The sequence below is a fragment of the Doryrhamphus excisus genome, chromosome 15 (assembly GCF_030265055.1).
Source record: "Doryrhamphus excisus isolate RoL2022-K1 chromosome 15, RoL_Dexc_1.0, whole genome shotgun sequence".
NCBI lineage: Eukaryota > Metazoa > Chordata > Actinopteri > Syngnathiformes > Syngnathidae > Doryrhamphus > Doryrhamphus excisus.
The window spans coordinates 7,362,501-7,388,873 of record NC_080480.1 but is presented as its reverse complement, the minus strand read 5'-3'; the positions used below and the strand labels follow the sequence as shown (position 1 = coordinate 7,388,873).

The 26,373-nt window shown below is 40.4% G+C and overlaps 1 protein-coding gene across 11 annotated transcripts in view; it reads right to left on the bottom strand.

Moving 5' to 3' along the window:
• nfixb (nuclear factor I/Xb) overlaps nt 1-26,373 on the bottom strand; it is a 178,668-nt gene that overhangs the window by 129,416 nt on the left and 22,879 nt on the right. For 4 of the 11 annotated variants that reach the window (XM_058049552.1, XM_058049556.1, XM_058049557.1 and 1 more), the window contains one exon: nt 23,256-23,339. In XM_058049552.1, coding sequence (XP_057905535.1) covers nt 23,256-23,339 — 84 coding nt within the window. Of the gene's footprint in view, nt 1-15,161; nt 15,198-17,981; nt 23,225-23,255; nt 23,340-26,373 lie in introns of those variants that run through there. The other 7 variants (XM_058049554.1, XM_058049553.1, XM_058049563.1 and 4 more) reach the window with 7 other exon arrangements.

The window sequence follows — 26,373 nt, the reverse complement described above, 5'->3', positions numbered from 1 at the left end:
GCCACTATAGTATTTTTGGAAAGTTTCTCCTTATCCAAATACTGCTAAATGGGGAGTTTCTGGGCATACATCAACCTAGAATACTACATATTACGGGTGTCATGAGACAAGACGATGTACAAGATCGGGTCTACAAGATTTTTACTTTCAAGAATGAAAAAAAAAATCGATGGCAATCTATTAATATAATTTCCACTATATTACACTCGTGGGTATGATACCTGACGTGCCTCCAGTCATTGTATGACTGACATAGGATCTCACTCTATTCATGCCGTTGTTCTATGGAAAAAACAATGTACACAGCATTGGTTTTCTGATTGCCTTATATTTGTATTTTAGTTGGTTTTGTCATTTTTATGATTGAAAATCGGGAAAAAAATACAACATTAGCTGAAATATGTGTATGTTTTGAATAATAGGCCATATTCAACAGATATATAGCATTCATTCATTTTCTACCACTTGTCCTCACGAGGGTCATGGGGGTGCTGGAGCCTATCCCAGCTGTTGTCAGGCGAGAGGCGGGTAGCCAACCAAACACAGCCAATCACAGGGCACATATAGACAAACAACCATTCACACTCACATTCATACAATTTGGAGTGGCCAATTAACCTAGCATGTTTTTGGAATGTGGGAGGAAACCGGAGTACCCGGAGAAAACCCACGCATGCACAAGGGAGAACATGCAAACTCCACACAGAGATGGTGGAGGGTGGAATCGAACTTGGGTCTCCTAGCTGTGAGGCCTGTACGCCAACCACTTGGCACCGTGCAGCTTAGAGATATAGCATGATTTATTAAATATTGAAGAAAATATCTTGAGTTGTAGTGAGACCTTCATCCCCTTCCTGAATTGCTCAACCCCTCTATCCTTTTTTTTCCCTCTCCATCTACCCCCCGTCCCTGAACACCGACTTTCAACCCGGTTTCGGGTCTGTTTTTTCCTTGCCTCCGTCACCAAGCCCGTGCTCATATGCCGTGAGATAACCGTATTGTCGTGAATTGGCGCTATATAGAAATTACAGACTCAAGTCCGTGATTACAGACCTATTGTAAATTTTCATTTCTACACATTATTACAGTTCATTTAGCACAACCACATTAAATGCACACTCATTTGGAACTAAAATGTTTCTCTTCATTGAGCCTCCCAATGCTGAAATGAAAAATATACCCTTCAACTGTACCAAAATAATGTCATTAGACAAACGATAGAGAAAGAAAGAGAAAATGAGGCTGCAGGTTGCGGGAGGAAACATTGTTTTGAGTTGGGGGGGGCTGGGTTTTTACCACACACACACACACACACACACACACACCTATTTCCCGCCTTCCTATGCCGACTTCCTTGACGGATTTGACAGTATCAACATTTTGAAAGCGGCATGCTAGTGCCAACAAGTGACGGCATGCAGCGGCGAAAGATGAGAGCTTTGCAAGGCATGACAGTCGGGGAGCCATGGAAGAACATTCAATGATTCAAACAAGATGGATTCAGATTTTTCAGATTCAGAAATTGCATTTTGGCAATTTGCACATGCATGACTCGTCATTGCACTCAACTAATTGTGGTTCTCGGGGTAACTTCAGAAACATTTATGTCAGCAGCAGCAGCACTAGTCATACACAAATCTGGAGCATATTTAACGTCTAAACCAGTTCAACTGCACATGAGTGAAAAATATCAAGTGTGTGCTTGAACTTGAAGGCGGGAGGGAAATGAATGAGGCCTTTTTGCCGCAGGGGCTCAGATCAGTGCTCCTAACTATGGGATTTGGTGCTGTTGCCTTTCTCCCCCTGGAGGGAGTAATTAGGTTAGCGAGGACAACTAGCGCATTGTTTTAACAGAGGAGGGATTGTCCCACCAGCAACATGCTTCCCTCACAACAAAAATGCCAAACGGGTTCTGCGGAGCTCAGACACACATCCACACACACACACAAACAAAAGGCTGGAATATTTTTTTGGGTGGCGGAGCCGCCGGTATATGGGGGTGCTTCCTCTGTTTTTATGCAGCAAAAGCGTGAGTACACGTGTATTGTATGCAATGTCAATGATAGTCCAAGTGTCAGATATCCTTTTGTGCGATTCTGGCCCCTTCGGGACTAAGGTTTCTTTGAATGTAACTAAAGGAAACCTTAGTCTCTTGGCAACACACGGCACTCCAAACTAGTATAATATGGTTATGATGCATTTGCATTCCTTCCAATCCCCTGGGAAATACAATATGCCTATATCGTCTGTTTTAATCACACTCCGCTTCCAAGGAAAGGGAGAACGCAAACAACAACACAATCTGTCTTAAATTTTCGTTTTCATTTGTTTAAACACGTCACGCACTGATTGACCATGAGTAAATCACACTAATTGTGTGGCTAGAAAACGGGGGAAAAAAAGATAAGACTACACTCCAGTGTAATATGGTTATAAAAAAAAAAGTTCCCTTTTCTTTCCTTCCCGCCAAATTCCCTCTTTCCTGAGCTGAAAGGGAAAGAAATAACACTTTTTTCCCCCTGACTTTCCACTCCATTCTCAAGGCCTTGAGCTCCTCCAAGTATTACAAAAACATGCACCTTTGAATTCCCGCCCACGCATCCCTATTCTCTTTCATCGTAAATCTCCGACGCCTGGCTGCAATATACGGTCAATCTGTGGTCCCCACATGACTCCTAACTCTTCCTCGCTTTCAAACACTTATTTTCAGGTGTGCAAATGGAGAGGAAAAAAACAACAGAAGCCAAAAGCGATAACCAACAGTTGAATCATTACGAGAAGTTAGCCAGCATGGACTCAAACCAGGGTTTCCCATACCGTCGTCCCTCGCTACATCGCGGTTCCAATATCGCTCCCTTATATGTAGTATTCTGGCCACCAGGCATCAATAATAACAAAACATGACATTAACATTCCATTACCTTAACACTGCATGTAGTCAGCCATGGCAAAACAAGTTCTCCTCCCCTTCTCTGTGGAAGTGGTAAGTTTGATTTCTTATTTTGTGTTATTTTCTCACTCTGTTTGAAACGCTAACTTTAGAACAAATAAACCGGAAGCTAACTAGTTGTGAGAGGTTGCCATCCCCGCAGTGATCTCGCACTAGCACCTGCACTAGCAATGTGTTTTAAGAAAGAATAATAGCAGTGGAAACACGACTATAAAGGAGCTATTTCATGTCTACATGGCTCTAATAATGGCAAAAAAGTACACAACAAAAACATTTCGAATCCTACTTTGCAGGAAATGACTTACCTCTGTCCGGAACCAACTAACCATGATAAGCAAGGCAAGACGTACGAATGCAACAATGACTACACGGGTGCTGCTTCATGTCAAGAGGCCTATTAATGTAAAAACACAGACTTAGAAACTTCTAAACAGGTTTGATATGCTCCAACTACAAAAATATTCCATTTATACATAATAAACAATGGACGACTAATGAGAGCTACCGAGCTAACTAGTTAACCTCCTATTTATTTGTTCTAAACTTAAAGCGTTTCAAAACGGACTGGGGAAGAGTAAACAAAGTAAGATGCCAAAAACATACCACTTCCACATGGAATAGGAGGATAACTTTTTCCACTCGAATGTCGGCCACACTATGGCTGACTCCATGCAGTGTTAAGGTGATGCAATCTCAGGTAATATCTCATCAGTTGTAATATTACTGATGCCTAGTGGCTAGAATATTACATTTGACTTTCAATATTTTTTGATTAATAGGCCATATTCAACTGCGATTATTAATTTTTTTTAACACATGTTTGAAAAACTGCGATAGAGCAAGGAATTAGTGTTAAAAATTTAATGTAGCAAAGGGATGACTGTACATATTTTCATCATAATAAAAACAATCCAAGATTTTCTGATGCGTCGCATGAGTTTTTTGTTGAATGTCAACTTTTGGGATATTAAACTTCGGCGCATCCACTCCTCAAACTGTAAATAGTGCAAGTCGGTAGTCGACTGCAGCGATCGGAGCTAAATTATGAACCGTCATAATGAATAGAGCGTAAGAGAGTCCCCAGACAGAAATAAATCTGATCAATCTGGGTTCAGCACCGCTTCCCAATTCTCACCCTGCTACTCAAATTTCCATTGAAATATGCAACTTTCCACGCATCCTGAAGTTATTTCTTTGGGCCGAAACAGAGCAGAAAGTTTATATCTGATTCCAGGCTGCAGATTATGGTGCAGCTGGAGCAGGATAGTAGTTACTGGCCGGCTGGCCCGAAGGGAGAAGCCGCAGAGTTGTGTTTGAGTATAACCCTGAGCCCCGCTTGGCCTCCTCCACTGAACTCTCACTCTGATCTTCACAAATATATATATATAAAAAAAAAATCAAAACAAGGGTTTATTTGGTTAGTCATAAAATGAACACTGAAAATGCCAAACAAAGACACTTCCACAGACGTAGTCATTTAACAGCACACAAGCGCCCAGCACCCTGCTCTGTCTGCTTCCAGAGGCTGGGCCTCCTCAGAGTTCAGCCGAGGTAAAGATATGTTATATTATGCAACAGCGTATAGATTTTCCAGCCTTGGCTAAATGCCAGCTTCCTGCTCTGACGAGTCAGTCCTAGCACTTAGTTCCCTGGGGTGACAGCGAGTCTTTTACCGGACAGGGTGGACCTGTTAGCTACCTTAACAGAAAGTAGAGGTAACAAGGAAAAAAATAGGAAAACAATCAAACCTAAGAAAGCAAAAACATCTCTTCAACTTGACGTTCCCGGGCTCTCCAAATCAGGTCACAACTGTTTTCATTACTGTTTGACTTGCGGGTTCATAAGCCTCTGAGCGTCAACGCTTCTCCACCCACCCCCAAGACAGGAAAAGATTTTCCTTCATACATTAACCCCATAAATGCCTTTTCGCTTTCACCGTGTTGTAATCACATCCTCAGTTAAAGAAGAAAAGCAGACATTAATAATCATTAAAAGCCTGAAACCCTGCACACGTGGCTCAACACACCCTGGGCTGTTTTTTTGGAACGGCCAAATGAGGTAATGCGGATGATGATGATGATTATAAAAACTTCTGGAAAGTTGAAGTGCAATCAGCCATCAAACCAATGTCTTGTTCTCCAGCTGCAACTTCAATGGGAAGCCAATGAATTGGTAAAAAAAAAAAAAAAAGACCAATGCCAATTCATCATCAAAAGACACCCGATGATTGCAACTTCCTCCTCGGGCTTCATCAGGTGTGCAGTTCGGTACATGTTTCTGACTCACTCAATTGTGGACTCTGATATGAGAGTTTTGAAAGATCCACACTCACTAGCATGCATGGTGTGTTTTCATGCTCTGTTGCTGTCATTAGTATTACAGTGATAGCAGTAATCATAGGGGTAATAGCCGTGCAGCAGATACTTTTACTATAGTTGTCACAACTACCACAACTACTCCATGCTATTCCGGCACCTGTTGACGATCTGGCTCATGCAGCACTACAGAACCAGGCGATGAAGTGGACACCTTACCCAATGTCCCCTACTAAGACTCCAATCACAGTTAATAATGTGACCTAATGCGGTATTTTGTATAATCACCATAGCTTGATATACTGTAAGTATGTAATGGAACAACAGATTACCTTAACTGTGGTTCTGTGGCCCAAAAAGGGTTCAGGATAGCCCCCTATAAGGGTTGGCCAAAAGGACCATTTTGCCTCCTCGTTGTAAAAAAAAAAAAAAAAAAATACAGTATGGTCTGGAGCTGCAAAACATGACAGCTTCATTCATTCATTTTCTACTGCTTATCCTCACAAGGGTCACGAGGGGTGCTGGAGCCTATCCCAGCTGTCTTCGGGCGAGAGGCGGGTCGCCAACCAATCACAGGGCACATATAGACAAACAATCATTCACACTCACATTCATACCTATGGATAATTTAGAGTCGGCAATTAACCTAGCATGTTTTTGGAATGTGGGAGGAAACTGGAGTACCCGGAGAAAGCCCACGCATGCACGGGGAGAACATGCAAACTCCACACAGAGATGGCCGAGGGTGGAATTGAACTCCTAACAGTGAGTCCTGCGTGCTAACCACTCGTCCACCGTGCAGCCCATGACCCAGCATATAAACTGAACACAATTTAACTTTGTTTCTCACTGACGCAACAAACTGACCCCTTCCCCTTTCCTTGCTCATCCAATCAGCAGCCAGAACACAATGTAGACGCATTCACGGATTAGCGGTTAGTCAGATATTTCAAACTCATTTTCTCTGCTTTGGTGTTAAAAAAAAATATATATACATAATCAGAGCTCGACATGCACGCCGGAATCAAGGAGGCTGAAAAGCCACGAACCGCTGACTTAAGGCTTCACGATACTACAGTGTCACAGCGCCGCTCGCTCCTCCCCCTCCAAACCCTGCGGCAATGGCCGAGTTGCGTCATTTCCACTTTTTCCCCTTCTTACGAAAACTCCAAAACAAAAGAAACAACGATGCAAATTGAAGAGCATCTCGGTAAAGAAAGACGCAATATGCAAATACAATATGAGCTGTACACCATGTACAATGAAAGTGACTGAGAGTTGTGGTTTCTCACTCAAGAAAATACAGTATAAAAGTGGGAGGAGCTCTCCTTTTGGCCGCACCCTCTACATCAGCGGTTCTCCACTAAAACATTTCAAATATCTTATATTTAAGGTGACTGTTTGCAATGGTTTGGTGGTTACCTGGCCATGCACCTGGTGGCGGTGTAGCCAGGTGCATTAAATTGTTATTTTCTGCCCCGGCAAAGACCCACAACCCACTTTTGGGTCTTGACCTACCACACTTGAAAGCCATACACGTTCAAGGACAATAAAGCAACAATCAGTAATTCGCACAAGACTAATCTATATCTGACTGGGGTGGATTGTTGGGGTGAAAATGACGTAATGACATAACATTGCATCATTGGCCATGATGCATTTGTAAAAGTGAGTGGAAAAAAATGAAAAGCAAAACAAATATGTAACTAAAAAAGGAGACATGATGATGGAACGTCTCATGCCAGTCTTGCATTTGTCCAGAAGCGTGTGTTTACTTGTTAAATATAGAGACAAAGTTAGAAACATTGATCCCTCCTGCACCGTCTTCTTATTCTGCATAGTAGTAGGTATTTGAAGGTCACATATACATTTAATTTCCTCCTCCTGTTGCATGAGGAAGCATGTCCACACATTTGACCGGTCCTTCATCAAGTAAGGGATATGCATGTTATTCCAAAACACGGTACTGGCAACATCTCAGGATGGGTGTGGAAAAGAAAGAATGACAGAACGTCAGCCTCGGGGAAAAAGTTAGAAGGCAAGATTTGGACCCCCAGAGACGACCGGAGCTCAGATTTCATCCAGATTAATCTGGAAGCTTTGTAATGAGGGGGTGTACTGAATATATTTAGCTAGCGCAGGAAGATATAGGTCAGACAGACAGGCAGGCAGGACAGGCCAGACAACGTGCCCCCTTTGCCCACACTGAAGTGACCTTGAATGGGCCGCCATCGGTTTGAAACAACAACTCCGTCTATTTCTGTCAACCTGTGACGAACCAATACAGCGCTCTCCCAGCTATACACAGACCAACGTTTGTCTTCGTTGTGGAGGGGAGGGAAGAAAAAAAAGGCATCTTTAAATCTTCGATTATAATTCAGTTTGTCAGAAATGTGACTGATTAAAGCAAGCACAGAGGGTGAATTACCGTCAACATTTGTTCCATTTGTTGTTACTGGCTTTTGTTCAAATGTACTCAAAGTGAGAACAAAGCCCGCTCACCAGCATTTTCCAAGCTGTCCTAAACACAAAGCAACGTTTATTTAAGTTACAATCATTTCATAATCATTGACAACCATCCTCAATGGCGGTGTCAGTTAGCCTTACCGCACAAACACAACATCTCCACATAACAGCTGATGCCCATTCCAAATATGGCAAAGATGGACGTTTTCATGTCTCATCGGTGAATCTTTAAGACAATATTATGAGAAGAATACACTCTTGTGTATCGACTTCTTTTTTTCTCGGCTTTTCCCTTCAGGGGTTCGCCACAGCAAATCAATCTCCTCCATCCGACCCTGTCTCTCTCACACAAACCTCATGTCCTAATTCACTACATCCATAAACCTCCTCTTTGGCCTACCTGGCATCCTTCTACCAATATATTCGCTATCTCTCATCTGGACATGTCCGAACCATCTCAGTCTGGCCTCTCTGACAAAGGCCTCTAAACATGTAATGTCCCTCTCATGTACTCCTTCCTGATCCTATCCATCCTGGTCACTCCCATTGAGAACCTCAGCATCCTCATGTTTGCTACTTCCAGTTCTGCTTCCTCTCTGTAGTGTATAAATACATGTGGTCCTCTGTTTACAATGTTCGGTGGTCCACCAGTATGGTGAACGCGTTTTCATAACCTAACAAGAACACAATTTTGGTTCTTCGACTTGTTCAAGAACTAGTAACAGCTCAGTGAGAGGAGAAACTGGACAACGTTTTGGTCTCACTCTGACTGACTATCACGGCCATCATGAAGGATAAAGATTATTGAATGCTAATGAACCCTAGTGAGGACGAGCGGCGTAGGAAAGATGGATGAATGCTAAGCAATACTAGAGGAGTCATGGATTCCATGCGCTGTTACTGTACTATGTACTATGTGTTCTATGTACAGTGTGGAGTTGGTTTAGATATAATTTACATACGGTATAAGGTCCGACTTGCACTAAAACTCGTAACCTGAGGACCACCTGCATATGATATATATAATAATCATGGATTTGATTTTTATTAGGCAGCCAAAGCACTTCACAATGAAGTGAACCCATTACTTGTTCACTCAGTCACATATGGTGGTGTTTTATTTACATCTACTCTGGGGTAGTCCGACGCTAACGGGGTTGCCATTTCGCGCCTACGGCCTCTCCGACCACCACCAAGCATTCATTCATTCATTAGTGTGGGCGGCACTGGGTTCGAGTACGGTGGGTCAAGTGTCATCTCAGGGATATATGAAGACAGTGACTGGGTGACGCCCATTCTAAGCAGGGACCTGCTTTATCTATATGATTAATTTAGATTAACCTCGACTAGTTCATGAGTAACTGGTTTGTTAGAAATTTCGACACAGTGCACCAGGACATGTCGACATAAACAGGGTCAACTTAAACAGGTTCTGTACCTAAAATTGTCAAATGTAATGCTTTTGAAGTAAATGTTTGAGAATAATAAAAGGCTATCCTCCATAACATTACAGTCATTCCTCGATTATCACGGTTAATTCGTTCCAGACCCACCCACACGTGAATTTCTCCAAAGTAGGATTAAATATTTAGTAGTTAGAGCATAGAAAACCTGTTCATGACTACTAGTAGAGCCCTGTAGACATGGAATGACACCCTTATTGTCAAAATCTACACTCATAGACAGTCACTACCGAGCTAACTCTTAAGCTTGGAATAAGTAAATTGGGTGGTTGAAGTGTTTCTGCTTACCACTTCCACACGGAATGGGAGGAAAACTTTTTTCACCCAATAATGTTGAACATGCCGGGGATGAGTCCATGCCAATGTGAAGCCAATGTTATGTCATGTGTTATCAATGTAGTATTACTGACACCGAGTGCCAAGAATACAACATGAGTTGTTTATCTATATTTTTAAACTAATCGGTCATACTCAACCACAAAACAGCAATCCATCCCTTTTCTAGGGGGGGGGGGGGTATGCTGGAGCCTATCCCAGCTGTCTGTGGGCGTGACGCAGGGTACACCCTGGACTGGTCGCCAGCCAATCACAGGGCACATATAGACAAACAACCATTCACACTCACATTCATACCTATGGACAATTTGGAGTCGCCAATTAACCTAGCATGTTTTTGGAATGTGGGAGGAAACCGGAGTAATCGGAGAAAACCCACGCATGCACGGGGAGAACATGCAAACTCCACACAGAGATGGCAGAGGGTGGACTTGAACTCGGGTCTCCTAGCTGTGAGGCCATGGATTCACAGGCATTTCAATTCAGAGAACATGCAAAGTCCACACAGAAATGCCAAGCGGAGAATCGAACCCAGGTCTTCTCGCTCTCCTGACTGTGTTGCCTAGGTGCTACCCACTCGTTCACCATGCGGCCTAAAACAGCTATTAATTTTTGGAAAACGCTTTAAGTTTTACAGTACCGTACAGTTTTACTTTTACAGTACACATGAAACTTTGCGATTTCATATGAGATATAATATAATATATATATAATATAGCGAAAAAATATATTCCAGTCCAAGTCTCACAGATCCACAAACTAGACAAAAAACACAATAAAGCTTTAGAGGACAAAGGGGGGTTGCGGGTTCAAGACTGAAATATGAGCATATGCCTTGTGGTGAAGTGTTTTGTCACAAAACCAAGCTGCCCCTCCCTCTTTCACACAACCACGGATGAGTCCATCCTTCATAAACAGCACGTGCACGCCGCCACCAGCACCTTGTCCTCAGTCGCCCCATCGGATTGGACGTCTCAGCGCTCTAAATACCCACATAATGGCTGCACTGTTATTTAGATTTATGATTCAAAATCTGAGGAAAGAACATCCTGTACTGGCGGCTGAGGCTCAGTTATGACGAAGCGCTCAAATATTCACCACTGTATTTCTATTTTCTGGTTCAGGCCTGCTTTCTGGAGGCATCTTGTGAGCAGACACCCCCCCCTGTTTTCACTGCTCCCATATTGTGTACACTAACTATTTTGTCTTGCTATGTATACTCAGGCTCAATTATGTAATTTAGCACTTGTGTGTGCGCTCAGTTGCCATAGTAATGGCACAACATATCACCGACCGCAGAACTGCACTGAGCCTGTGGGCAGCGCCAGGGTTGTGCCAAAGACTAATCCATGCCAGAGGTGACAAGAGCAAAGGGAAAGTGACACACACACACACACACACCAGTGTGAGACTGTCTCCACTCACTCCCCATTCGCCCACCTTAAACAACACTAGCACACACTCTGGATATCCTCCCATTCATCTTGGCTGGAGCCTCCCGTGGCAATAGCGGTAGGAATCCATTCTCCACGGATGCTGGGACAGCTGTGCTGATATTGAATGAGACACAGACAGTCCTGCCTCACTCTGCATGCAGCTAAAGATAAAAAAAAAAAAAACTACATGCTACTTAATTCAAGCCTATATCGCCTTCTGCCAAGAAGCGGCAAGCCCGCTTTTGTTTTTCGCACTCAAAGTGAGCGCTGACGTTATGTTCGGAAATGCTTTGGTTTAGAATTTTGTGTTTTCGGCTCAGTCCAGACTGTCTACTCTCTCGGTGTAGGAACTAAAAAACAATCCATTTTGCTTCTAAACATAAGCAGGGTGGAAAAATAGTACTTAATTTTTTTTTTGCAAACTGCTGCACCCCTGAAGTCTTCTGACTTCAAATAACACTAAACTCATCACACAGCAACCTAACATTCAAAAGGTGTACCCAAGCAAATTATCGAAAAAAAACCCTCTTTTGAAGCTTTCCCATATTGCATTGCATCTGAGCAATGCATTCATTGGTGCCTTCGGGGTGCTGCAATGACATCAGCTTCCTTCTGGGCTTCTCTGGCTCCCTCTGATGGACAGAGGCAGCACGGCAGCGCCAGCCATACGTTTTCTATGCCCCTTGCTTTGCTTAGATGCATTATAGGAGAACATTAGGTATATCTGTTTGGTATACCTATTAGGTATACCTGTTGAGTGTTAAGTTGCTGTATGATGACTTTATCGTTCTTTGTAAAATTACACCGTGTGTCACTGTTATTTTGAGTAAATTTTTTTTATTTTTTTTTGATAGCTCATCAATCATGAGCTATCACTCCTTTCAAACAAACAATGAGCTGTCTGGTCCCAACGTGGACTTGTGTGACATACATTGGAGTTTACATTACCTTTCTTGCTAAATTGCCACTTCATTCTCTCATTATTTTTGTTGTTTTTCATACATTTTTATTTTATTATATTTGTGTTATCATTTGCTCAACTCCCCCAGAGAAAAGGCCTCTTTTAAAGCAAAAAACATCTCAATCACCATAAATTTGTAATATTTTCTAAATCATTTATACATGTACTGCTGTTAGAAGTCCCACAATTTTTACACGTCTGTCTTTACACTTCACTTATTTTATTTTTTTTTCAGTTGACTTTCCGCACCTTGTACGGCGGTCCTAAAATGCACCATCGCAATAGCACTAGCTTTGACGGGCATTGATCATCTCATATCATTGATAAGTGGGGAGTAGCTGTATACATTTTATACACCTGGATTGTGTTGCAAGTGTGCAATGGCAATTGAAGAGAGAAGTGTTAGCGTCTGGAGGAGCTGAATCTAATCCAATTACGACTTTTATTGCAAATGTTGATACAAAATCAAAAGAGAGGGACTCGTGTGTCTAAAATAGACGTCTTTATGGGCGGGTCAATTACTTGCGTTTTTTCACCATTCCGTGTTGGTCCAGGAATGTAGTTCCCGTGTGAAAAGCCGGCATCTACTGTACTTCATGACTGGAAAGTTTGCATCTTGGAACCACAATTCTAATTTGTCCCAAGCGGAACAAGCTTTGGGACTTAGACGAGAGTCTCATTGTAGGCTAAGTAGTAATTATTTTGCTTTTTGAAAGAGTGTGGATTATTTCCAGTAGTAAATATGTCCTGTGATTGTCCTGCAATGCCAAAATTCTAGAATTAGCAGCCAACTGGCCAAACATATTTTAATGGTGGCGAACCTTTTTGCAGAGGCCGTGTTGCGTGAATGAAGAAGTAAAAAAAAATATGCAGCATCTGATATTACATGCACCGTGATCAGGTGGAGGGGGTATACAGATCCAGTGTTACGTGCACGCCACTAAACAACCAATCAGTGACCGGTTTCACCCATCCAACCTGCCGTGCCCTGCTCCCCTACATATACACACACACACACACACACACGGCTTGGTTACAAAGGAGTACAATAAACCAGCACTACCTGCCAATCAAAATGTTCTATGAGCTCATTGGTGCGTCTGGTGGTCAGAAAGTGTTTTACTGGCTGTGGGGCACTTCCACAAAAATATCCACACAGATCTTTTGGTGTGCACAAGGACTCAAGTCAACCCTATGCAGTCAGGAGAAGCTAATGATGCTTTATAAACAAAACTAATGATATTTACCAGGCAACAGTATTTTTATCAGGGCTGGAAACTGGCACCAAAGGTGTTAATATAATGCTGAATGTGGGTATTTTATTTGGAACCTAATAAGACTTACACAAAAACTAACTTGTACATTTAGAGCAGGGCGGTAAGACGGTAATAAATGTAGTGGCTGATCCACTGATATCTGAGGAAATACCCAATAGAAGTCTTCCAGTGCCCCCCCCCCCTTAGCTTTAGAGCGCAGCGTAGCCGACTGTAACGTGATCACACCTCTACAGTTACATTTGGGGTGCACACGTGAAAGTTTGTGTGGATCTGGAGAGATTGGCTGATAATCAATACACCGACACATACAGGCAAAATGTAGCCGACTGCATTTCAGATGCGACTACGAAGGTGTACACTCGTCCCTCGCCATTTCGAATGAATAAATCATCATTGCTTTGTGGTTGATTATGGCTTATTAGATTAAAAATATGCATTTTTTATGTATTCTTGGCCTAACTTGAGCATTTAAGCAAATAAATAGCTAAATGAACAAAATATAATATCAGGCATTCTTTAGACTCATTCAAAACATGCTATGTAGTATTCTACACTTGTCACTAGGTGTCAGTAATGTAACATTGATGAGACAAGTGTGACGTCCAGAAAAAGCAACAAGGAACCCTCCCAATGCTAATGTGCGAGTCTGTGTTATGTCTTATTTATGTCTAATATGTCTTACTTTGCTATTATGTCTACTATATTGGGTAATGCTAATACTATAGGGATGTTATATCACGTCTAGAGGACTCTAATAATGTTAAAAACAGTATTTAGGAGGTTTTTAGAGAGGTTTTCTATGCTCCATCTATGGAAATATTCCATTTAGAAAAAAGGAACCCTACTTTGTGGAAATTCACTTATCACAGTCTAATTAACTGTGATAAAAGAGGGATTACTGCTTCACTTTTACTTTGCTTCATGTAACTGTAGCGCTTTCAAGAACAAAGATACAAAGAAACAAAGATCAAGTGTGGGATATTTTTCTCCCTTTTGTAGTCGGGAACTGATATTTTCCTGAAACTTACCAATGTAAGTAAAAAACATAAATAGGTAGAAAGTACTTTTTTTCCTGATGCAAGACTAGTCTCATCTTTCTTTGGGCAGTTTCAAGGTTTATATACTGTAGCCATAGAGCTTGAAAAAGCCATCAAAATAGTCTAAAATGGCCGGCACTGAAGGGGTTGAAAAATGGCTAGTTACTTATGTTACTGATCTATTACTTATGTTGGGATCTAAATACAATAAAATGATAAAATTCCACCCTAAAGGTTTGTAGGGGAAACACTGTCTTCATCATGAACATTTTGTTTACATCACTTCCAGGGCTAATGGAAAAAAATGGAAAATATCCTTTGCAATACCTGAATATTGATTATCCTCCTTTAATTCCCATTTTGTTATGCTTTCTCTGTCTTGCCTGCACTCTGAATAATGTTTTGTTGTTTTCTTTCACAACACAGCCCTCTGAAAGGCTGATAACGTCTGGTGGGGATGGAAGAAAAATACAATACATCCTCTTGGAGCAACATAGAAGTGTTTACACTAGACTGGTACCACAAAGCAATCAGTCATCACTGAGTAAATACAGTAGATGTTTAGGAGTATATACAGTACAGTACAGTACAGTGGTATATAATAAGCACCAGTTACACCACTGCGAAGGACAATAATTATAATCAAAACTGAGTTTTTGTGGTTTGTTTTAATTGGTAAGCCATTTCCTCCATCCTTATTAAATCAGCTTGAAATGTGGCAACCAGGTTTTAATCTGCTTTGGAACCCAAATAGCAACGTATGGTCAAACCCTATCATGGCCAGTAAAACAAACACAGACAAAACATTAAGGCCTATCAGTGCACGTCTGCATTGAGGTTATCCCAAACACATTGAGTCAAGATGGAATATAGAGAGAAAAAAAACATACTAAAGCTGAATAAATAGGGACAAGACTTACCACTAAGGCATTGTTTAGAAGGTGAGTAGGGTAATACTTTAGTGTTGAGAGGGTGTTAAGAGGCGAGGAGAGCAGGGGGGTCGGCGTCCAGGCGGGCAGAAGGGGCAGAGGGAAGGAATAAGTTAAAAATGTCGCACCAGTGAAAACAGTCTGAGAAGACAACATCAGTGACAAGTGTGCAGGTGACAGACACATTTGAGAAAAAAGTCGAAAATTTGTGGTGGAAGCAGACACATACACACACACACACACACACACACACACAGACACACACTTCCACAGACCACGCCGTAGCACGTGCAATGATTCATCACTGTTAATCATTCATTTGTAGACGAGACGATTGTCGCTGTATTCGAGGTCTGAGTTTGACTTTACTTTAATTATTAACAGCAATTAAATAGACGAAATGTGCATGTCTGCTGACAGAAAGGGCTGTGAGGGAATGCTCCGTGTGTGTGTGTGTGTGTGTGTGTGTGCACAGGTTTATATGCAAATGTCCCTATGGCAAAAAAAATCTCACACACACACATCTGAAAGTAGAAAACGTATACATACACTGTAGGTACCACTAATGCAGGGGTGTCACACAGAGGGCCGCAAACTGAAAACGAGAATTTTTTTATACTTCTGATTTATATTTATATGATATGATTCTGCTTTATGTTGCCGCTAACAGAGCATATACATTTTTCTCCTTACATAACATTTTTTTTTTGGACAAATTTCTCAACTTGTACTTTTTTTATCATAACATTATGACTTTAATGTCATAATATTTTGACTTTAGAAGCCCAATTTTCCAAAACTTGCTAATTTATTTCTCAATCTCTCTTTTCCCTTATTTATTATTTAGCTTTATTTTATTTTATATTATGAATTTAATTTTTTCATATTTTTTTCAAGAGTTAGTTACTTTTAGTTTTCTGGTTTAATTGTATTTTTAGACTGTGGCAAGAGCAAATTGTCCAACGGATCACAAAGTCATGGTGTCAAGTTATACTGTATATACATTTCACTTATAGCAATAATGGTGTGTTCAAGGTACACTGAACAAAGTGGGAAATCTCAACACTTGGTTGAAAAACATCAGTAAAGATAACCTTTTTTTGTATATCTTACTTGTATTAAGCAGGTATTTTTAAATTATTACAGATTTAAGGTGAATGAGGTGGTTTTTGCGTCGGAAAAAAATGGCCTATTTACAGCGAAAAAAACATCTGCAGCTGTGAATGCCATAAATATCTCCCTAAAAATCCATTCTTATGTTGCTTTCCGCTTTTCATCACTAAGTTGCGTGGAGTGGCTCTCCAACGTCTGACTCATCCAGTCAACACACTAAGAAGCCTGTTCCATCTGCTGCCATAAAATTACGATTTTAAAAAGGGAAAAAAGGACTAATAAATAAAAAAAAATACCCTTTCCCTTTTCTGCTGTCAAAGAGAGGACAACAAAACAAGATCCAGGGAGTGTTTTTAAATGGAAACCAGACAGACATTGGATGATTTGTCCTGAACGGGAACCCGGAGCAGAGTATTCTGCTGTCTCGTTCAATAAAAGCCACTGTAAAATCAGGAATTAATAACACATCATTAGTAAAACTAATGAGCAGGTTGACTTTTTTTAAAAGCGCTTTGCAACATATTCTGACTTTTCCTACAAGCATTTAAAAAAAATGACTGGGACCACAGTTTATGAAGGAAAATAAGAATATTTTCTGCATGAAAACAAGTCTGACAAATTTAATAAATGATATATTCCAAATCAGTGATTTTCAGCGAGTGGATCGGGACCCAATAGTGGGTTGTGGCTCCATTCTGAGTGGGTTTTTAATTACATATTTAAATATGTACTATACAACTGATGTTGAAGTGAACTTTGTATATTATAATCATTGCACAGTTCCAAGTAAAATATCTGCTTTTTGGGGGGTTTTATTTACTGCAATTTAGATTTTCGGTTTGAAGCTTTTTATGAATTATTTGTATGCATGCATAATAAAATTCCTCTATCACAACTGTCCACTAATAGTTACAGCTCAAACACACACACACACACTGTCTACTATAGAGTTCCACTTCAGAATCATTGAACACACATAAAAATGTGCATAAAGTATAGTACAGCTCTATTATTTCACAACCAAAATGCACAGCATGCTTTATACATTTTGCATTAAAAGCCACACTGCGCTAAAAGTGCGCCAAGCAACATTCAGGGCTGGTTTCAAGCCTGACAGACAAAACCAGGGAGTGAAAACTTCCTCACAGATGTTAACAAAACGACAGTTTGAATGAACTCTATCACGAACACCCCCCCCCCCCTTTCCCGCACACACACACACACACACACACACCTCCTGTGAGATATGAAACGTACTGGATCTGATCCACTTGCGCGCCACATCACGTGTTGCGTTCAAGTGCAAAACCTGCAAATTTAGCCAAGCGGCGTCCTACGCCATGACAAAAAGGCAACGTATAATATACGAGGATGCGGTCTGGCCGGGTCTTTTTCATGCACACACACTTTCTCCAGCACTAATACTAAACTCCCATGCCCCACACCCCCCTTCTTCGATGAAATACATTTGGGGATAAGCGCCATTTTCTCTGTCAAAAAAATTAAAACATCAGGTTTTCCGCGACACAAATGCCGCTCCCGGGCGGGAAAAGAGTGCAGATTAAGTTTATAAAGTGAGCCCCTCTCTCTCTCACACACACACACACACACACACGCACACAAACGGAAACAATTTCCAAAATATATCTCCGCGCAAAGCCGGCGTCCCGAACAAGAGAAGAAGAGGAGTCGGTTTACCTGTGTCAAGCAGTACGGGGAGTACATGGTGATTTTTTTTCACACAGAAGACGCGGAGACGAGCTTATTGAAATTGCATGGAAGCTCGGCGTGGTGCTGCATTGCAATCGCTCGCCGTCCTTGTTTCTCTCACTCCATGCTGCAAAGCTTACAGTAACCCCGCCTAGAAAGCTCACACAAACTTTCAGGGAAAAAACTTTGCCTCCCACCCCCTCGCTCTCGTCTTTTTTGCAGGACTCCCGACGCTGCACGGCTTGCATGCAATGCAAAAGCATGCAAGGTTTTTTTTTTTGTTTTGTTTTTGTTTTTTTTTTGCGTGCAGAGAAATGTAATCATATAAATATATCCTAAGTTGCGTTCACTGACCCGTCGGACTTGCGGCGCAATCATCAAATCACGAGAGTCTTAACGATACGCGAACGCATCATGAGAATAGATGCAACAGCTGCAAGGCAAGCGTGGAATGTGTTGTGTATATTTTCAGATGAGTGGCTTATGTTGTGCATGGTGAGCATTCAAAGGAATTGGACTTCATGAAAATATGATTTTTTTTTTTTTACACTTTTTACAGTTGCAGCTCCTGATGCAATCATTTCACCCCGGCTTTGGATTTAACACCTTCATTCATTCATTCATTCCAGGGTGTGTGAATAGGCGCATTATTTCATGAAGTGAAGACTATTTATCCACTGAATCATTTTTCACCCTGTCCACAGGCCACATCTGTACTTTTAAAGCCAGGCCAAGCCAAACAGTCAGCATTCATGGGGCTGAATGGAAAAATAATGCCAAATACTGAGGATAGACATATAATCTTGCAGTATCAAAATACTACCGTGTGTACGTATATCACAAGCACACACGGTAGCGACTTTCTTTCAAAAAGAACAAAATGGAGCATGTGAGGTTTCTTGGATGGAATCCCACATATATGGTAGACATTTTGGGTGGGAGTGAAGTCATTGTAAAGAAGAGGAGCTAATTTGGGGCCTGACATTGGAGTCCCGCAGATTTACGAGGCCTACCGCTTGTGGGTTTACGCCGCAAGCCTCCGCAGGCCAAACAAAGATATTTCGACTCTGTGTGGCCAATTATTGCACTCAACAGCCAGAAAGTCAAACGGGGAGAAACTCTGTGGTCATTCCTACCAAAAGGACAGCAGGAGCTGTGCGGGGGGGAATTCATTTTGCATGTCATTAAACGCACCACGAGTGCAAAAGGTTACGAGAGCGGCGGCACACAGATGATGAGCCTTGAAAAAGAGTCCACTTGCACGAAACACGTGCAAGCGCTCCTCAAACGAGGCACACATTTAGCGGTGGATGTGAGTAAAGCTCTCATTAAGGAGCACATGCTAGAGCCATATGCCCGCATTCGCTCGGTCTCGGCCTTTTCACACGCTGAAAATATGCATATACACACCGTCGCGACAGAGTTGTGACGGGATCGAACGTTTAGCAAATACTGTATAGTGACTGGTGAGAGACGTCGGGTCAAAACAGGTTGATCAAGGATGGCAAATCGGAGGTTTGCCTGAACACACTGTTTGATAGCGAAGGCGGTAATAACGCCACACCCAGCTGTCGCTCTGGTGCAAAGGGGAGAAAGCAAAGTGTGGTTGTGGCCGCTGGCTCCACGTCTATCTGGCGTTGCTTTAAGTGGCTCCAAATATAGGAGCAATGACCTGCCAAAGACTCTTGCTTGGTCAGAGGATCTTTGCAAAAATGGACTTCTGACAAAGTCAATTGTGTACGAGTTAGTTAATATATACATTTTTTTTGTTATTGTTCGTATTGTTTCGTTTGTTGGTATTGTTGGATGCCCGCGACTTTGCACCCTAAGTCAGTAATTATTTATAAATTTGTGTAAATACAGGAAAAATGCACTCTTTGGGAATTTTGAAACAGACAGCTAAGAGTCCATATAATAATAATAATGAGATGCAACTATTCCGCCTGTAAAGCCTTCTAAATTTACATTTATTTACATAATGTCACATGCATACTAACCAAGCTACAGCGCTGTTGTTATTGACATTGTTATGCCGAAGAACTACCGCTACTTTCCAGTGTATAAATCGGCTATGTTAGCGGCTAATTTATGACCATGATTACCTACTACTAATCGTGCAAATACTGCGCCGAGCTTGTCAACCCACAAACAAAAATCGTAGGTCATTACTTAATATAAAAGTCTGATTCAAGGTGTCATCTTACAAAGAACGCTCAAATCATCGTACAGCAACTTAACATTAAAAAGCAGCTAGGAAATATGCAGCTGAGTTCCCACCCATAGCAACCATTGACCAATGAAATGCTCTGCTGTTGACAATAAATTATAAATTGGCTATGTTTTTTCTGAAACTTTTAAACCAGCGGCTAATTTATGACCATGATTACCTACTACTAATCGTGCAAATACTGCGCCGAGCTTGTCAACCCACTGAAAAAAAAATCGTAGGTCATTACGCAATATAAAAGTCTGATTCAAGGTGTCATATAATAATGTATGTTATATTACCATAACAGCGTTTAAGCCGCACCCACTAAATTTACATATATAAGCCGGACCAGATATGTCCACGTCATAAAATGGCACACTTTGGCCGTGAAGACCAGGTAGTTCTTTGACAGGAGGCAATCACGAGCAATGAAAAAAAAGTTAAGACTTAAAAAAAAAAGCAACCCATTGGAAATCGCAGGAGGTCATCTAATCATCACACAGCAACTTAACACTCAAAAGGCGGGTAAGAAAAATACAATACAAAGTACCAATATGAGTTTAGAAAGAAAAACAAATATGGTGTCCAGACAAAGTATTTTATTGGACATGATTGCTGGGGGGAAAGGGAGCCAGAGGAGCCTCCCTCTGAGCTCTGGGTTCCTCTGGCTCACTCTGGTGGACAGAGGCAGCTGATGAATCATTGCAGCCCCCCCCCCATCAGCCATGTCCAATAAAATGCTTTGCTAGGACTAAATGCATGATGGAAACCGTTAAAATTGTTGTTTATTTTAAGCCCATATTGGCTCCTGTCCAATAAAGAGCAGCTCGTGTGTGTCATAATAAGCAGTTTTTTCCACATGGGCATGTGCTGCTTATATATGTATGTACTGTATGTACACATATTTTTTTTCCTCAAAATTTAGTGGGTGGGGTTTATACACCAGAAATTACTGTCATTTCCCAGAAATAGAAACTTTGAAACAACTTTTTTCCCTTACTTTTCCAGCTTTATGACATGACTCTCTTAATATTTAATACTTTTGGTTTTTTCACTGTTTCCTTCTTTAAATGTCATTTTTAGAACGCGACACCCCTGTCCCAACACTAAGGGCGTGCTCGCACTAGGCCAATTCCACCACGCTTGGGACCCACTTCACACCTAAAGCATGGTTTGTTTGGCTAGTGTGAGTGCACAAACCGGCACCCCAAGTATGCTGCACTTCCCTTACTAGCAGCATTGGAATAGGTTGGCCAAGGCCAGGGAAGATTCCATGCACACTGGCAACATACTGTACATAGGAGAGTCATAGAATTATTGTAATGCGAGCGCTCCTCATCTTAATAATAACCGACACATTTCATGTTCAGAATAACTACATAGACTAAAAATAATTCAAAAGTGAAACCCACAGCACTCATCCTGCGACTATATAACTATTAAAGCAATCTTCACTAGCTAAATGTACTGCAAAAAAAGGTCAGTAAGGATAATTCATAATGCCGCCTACAGAGAACATATTAACTCCTAATTTCTAAAATCACAAATACTTAAACTTGCTGATATAGTTCATCTTCAAACAGCTAAAATAATGCATAAGGCTAAAAATAACCAATTACCTAAAATAATACTTCTCTACAAGAGAGGAGAAATATGATCTCAGGGAAGAACTACATTTGAAACACTTCTATGCTAGGACTACGTTATTCTAGCCATAGCATTTCAGTATGTGGAATCAAACTATGGAATGGATTGAGTAAGGACCTCAAACGATGCACAACGATGAGCCAATTCAAGAAACAATACAAGCAGTTGATGTTTGCTAAATACAAGGATGAAGAGTCTTGAACCAGTCATGATGTGCTATATATATCACTATATTGACACTTACTATGGTACCCATTATGTCATTGGATGGTCATATCACCTCGTACTTTGGTACGAGACAAAAAATGTAATAATTAAAAAAAACTGTATTATGGAAAGCAGGAAGTGAACAAATGTAACAGTTGCTGATTGTAGAAGTACCAGACGGAGGGGTAGGATTTAATAAGCTTTGCTTCTTCCTACTCCTTTTGGACATATGGAAATGTGAACTGATTATGGGATGCACTCAATTGTAATCTGATGCATGTTCAAATGAAATTAAACCATTACCATACCGATAAGAGATATGAAATTAATGTGATTGCTCCACTTAAAAGTAATTGAACAATGAAAATCACCACAGAAATTGCACGAATGAAGCAGAATAGAAGTGATGGGACGAGTAAACATGCATGCTACTTGTAGGAATAGGCTAGCGGGGGGGAAATCACACAATAAGAATGGCCTAGTGAGAGTACTACTCACAGCATCTAGGGGACATATTTGCATAGTATCTCGGGATGGCTGCGATTATGCTGTGATGTACCAACAATTCCAACTCACACCATTCACAAACAATTCTAAAGTCATAGGAATTTGGAGCTCAACTGTATATTTCACTGTCCAATTCAGGAAGTTGAAGGGCATGACAAGATAGCAGTGACGCTCCCCCAGTAAAGACCGTAAGCGGTGGACACCCTCCTGTGGATGTTTTTGAACTCCCTGCCCCACACTGATGCTCCTCCCTTCCCCTTCCAAGATGTTCTTTTACCAGCCGTGCACCTATTGCAATTACAGCCATCATGCTTCATTTCTATGCTGCGGGATATACGATATACTCAGATTCTCAGCGAGACTTGGCCAGAGTCTTAACTCCGGGAATACAAAAGCCTGCGGCCCAGTCACATTCATTCATACATTTGAATATACTGCCTGCTGCACAATTTTTTTATTCCCAGGGGGGTACACGTGAGGGTGATTTTGTCCAAGTTGTAAAGGCCCACTTTGAGTGGAATATGTGTGTGGAAATAATGATTGTAATGGTTTGCAGCTGACTGGTTGGAAGATGTGAATGACATTGTAATTGTGGCACAATTACCATGCCCATGAACAACTGCCCATCATGGTAATAGTAATAGTGAGTAATTACAATAATAATAAAAAATAATAATAATAATCATGCATACCCTGTATGAATCTGATACAACAAAGCATTCAGGCATCCCAGGACCTCTGGAGGGCTCTTCAGTCAACAGAAAGTTTTCGGTGGCCTGAAATAAACACAACAGTTACTTCTTCAGAAAATGTGATATTAAATTATACATTAAGCTCCAACAATATATATTTCCTTTAGTGACCTTTTCCACTCCCATCTGCTATGGTAAAACATTTAATATATTTTGAACAACATTTATTATAATTTTATAAATAAATTGAGCAACATATATATATACACACATTATACACATTACACACATTATATATATATATATTTTTAGATTATAGATTTAGATTTTTTAATTATATATATATATATATATATATATATATATATATATATATAGGTAGCTCAATTTATTTATAAAATTAGAATCACTTTCTAGTTCATATATATTTCTCATATATATTCTCATATACATATATATATTTATATTCTAATTTCAATCAATTGAGCTAGATATATATATATATATATATATATATATAATTAAAAAATCTAAATCTAAAAATATATATATATATATGAGAAATATATATGAAATAGAAAGTGATTCTAATTTTATAAATAAATTGAGCTACCTATATATATATATATATATATATATATATATATATATATATATATATATATATATAATTAAAACATCTAAATCTATAATCTAAAAATAAATATATATATATATAGCTCAATTTATTCATAAAATTTGAATCACTTTTTCTATTTCATATATTATATATATATATATATATTTTTTTTTTTTCATATTATTTCATAAAACTCTCAACTCAAGAAAAAGGTCCCACCACATGTACATATACTCTCATCTATTTATTCCAGCAAACAGTATGCAGACCCCCCCCCCCACACACACACTCCCTTTGCTCAGTGGTGTGTGTGTGTTGCTTGCTTGAGCCCACGTCCTGTCCTGTGCAGGCCCGAGGCCCGTCCCCGTCAGTCATTGCCCCTTGAATGGGGAGCGAAGTGTTTAACTGCTGGGGCAGCACACAATACTCTCGACACAATGGCATTTCCTGTCCCTGCTATTTCACCTGCATGGCTCACCGATTCAGCGAAAATCATTCACACACACACACACACACACACACAGACACACTCACACAGCCAGAACACTGCCAATAAGGTTTGGCAATTGAGAAAACAAAGACATATTGACCCAGAATCAAGCATTGGTACTAATAAAAAGATTCCAAATCGGATACATCAAAAATACAATAATATGTTCTGTACTATTCCATGTACTGTATGTGTTAAGGATTATTATTTGGCTTGTTGGTGATGGTAGCCATTTTCTAACCACAAGACTAATGGCTTTCCTTAGCACACACACAAACAGCAGAGGTTTTACATATGGGCCACATTGGGTGACACTCTCTAGGGTAGGGGTTCCCAACCACTGGGAGAGAAGACTTCAGGTGCAACGATAAAAAAAAAACAAACTCCTGAAATACTTAAAAACATTTTATGCAAATGCACATAAAAGTCGGAAATATATGCCATTATTTGATTTGAAAAATAATACAAATCCCAGTTTTTGCATGCATACTTTGTTTGTTGTGAGCAGTGAGCTGTTCCACTTTGGTCCTTGAATGCACCTTTGTGTGTGTGCTGTTTTTCCTTTTAGCTCATATTTGGTCCCTAATGCTGATACTATGTGGGAATGCATAAAAGGTACGTTTTGATGACAAATTCATGCTAGGATATTGCACTCAAACTGTAATATTATAATCCCATGTAGTATTCTGCCCACCACATAACTTGCAACGCTTGATGTACATTCTGGCACAATGTAGTGGGAGAAAGAAAAAAAAAGTTACCCTCCCAATCCATGTGGAAGTGGTAAGTTTTTGCCTCCCCCACTCAGTTTCAAACTCTTTGAATTTATAATAAATAAACTGTAGGCCAGTGAAATAGCTTGGTAGAAGAGTTGCACAATGTGGTACACAAAGCTAGCAATCGTGTCGTGTACATTTATGTATGCCAGAATCGTGTCAGACTGGCTGCATCTGTATATCAATGACATGACAAACGTCAAGGATGGACAACTACAGGGGTGTTATGTAATGTTTACAAAGCTATAATAATGTTAAAACCTGTTTTTAGAAGGTAAGCGGGTTTTCTATGCCGCTTATCCTCACTAGGGTCGCACGGGTATGCTGGAGCCTATCCCAGCTAATTCGGGCGAGAGGCTGTGTACACCCAGGACATAAAACTGAATTCGACCATTTCCTATTACAATCTGGAGAGTATCACTACTGTATCTTGTTTCTAAGATATTACATTGAATTTGCTTGATAAGTTAATACAGACCTAAACAAAATCAAGCATGTTGCTTCTGCAGGCTGTTATTGTAAATGTTCCAGACCTCAACTGCTGTTTAAAACACAAAACACATTGGTCAACTGGAACCTTTCATTTGCAAGAACATTTGGTGGAACACTTTCCCAGACATCCATTTTCTGCCGCGCTTGTACTCAAGAGGGTCGCGGCAATATGCTGGAGCCTATCCCAGCTGAGTTTGGGTGGGAGGTGGGGTATACCCTGGACTGCTCACCAGCCAATCACAGGGCACAGTGAACGAAAACAGTCTCACTTTAGAATAAAGGTACACAATAATACATAATAATACAATGTTTAATGAGGAACTAATGAGTAGTGATTAGGGTTAGGTAGCTTTGTTTCTCATTAACTACTGTTATTTTTCTTTTAATTGAAAAGAAACTGACAAAGTAGAAATCTGAAGACTGTTTCATTGTTAATGCAAACATGTATTTTCAAGGCTCTTGATTTAAAAATAAATATTTTTCAGTGTGATTTATACAATGGAACATTGGTTAGTGTTCCAGAAGGATCGACTCAAACTGAAACATACATATTTCCCATAAGAAATCATGTAAATCCAATTCATTCATTCCGGAAAGCCAATAAAAAAAATTCTATCGTTTAAAAATGATACATACAGAGAACAATGCATAGAAATGATGAATTAAAGAGATAATCAAACGTTTAAAAAGGTACTTTAAACTTCATTGAAGACAATACAGCAGCGAGATCAACATAGACAC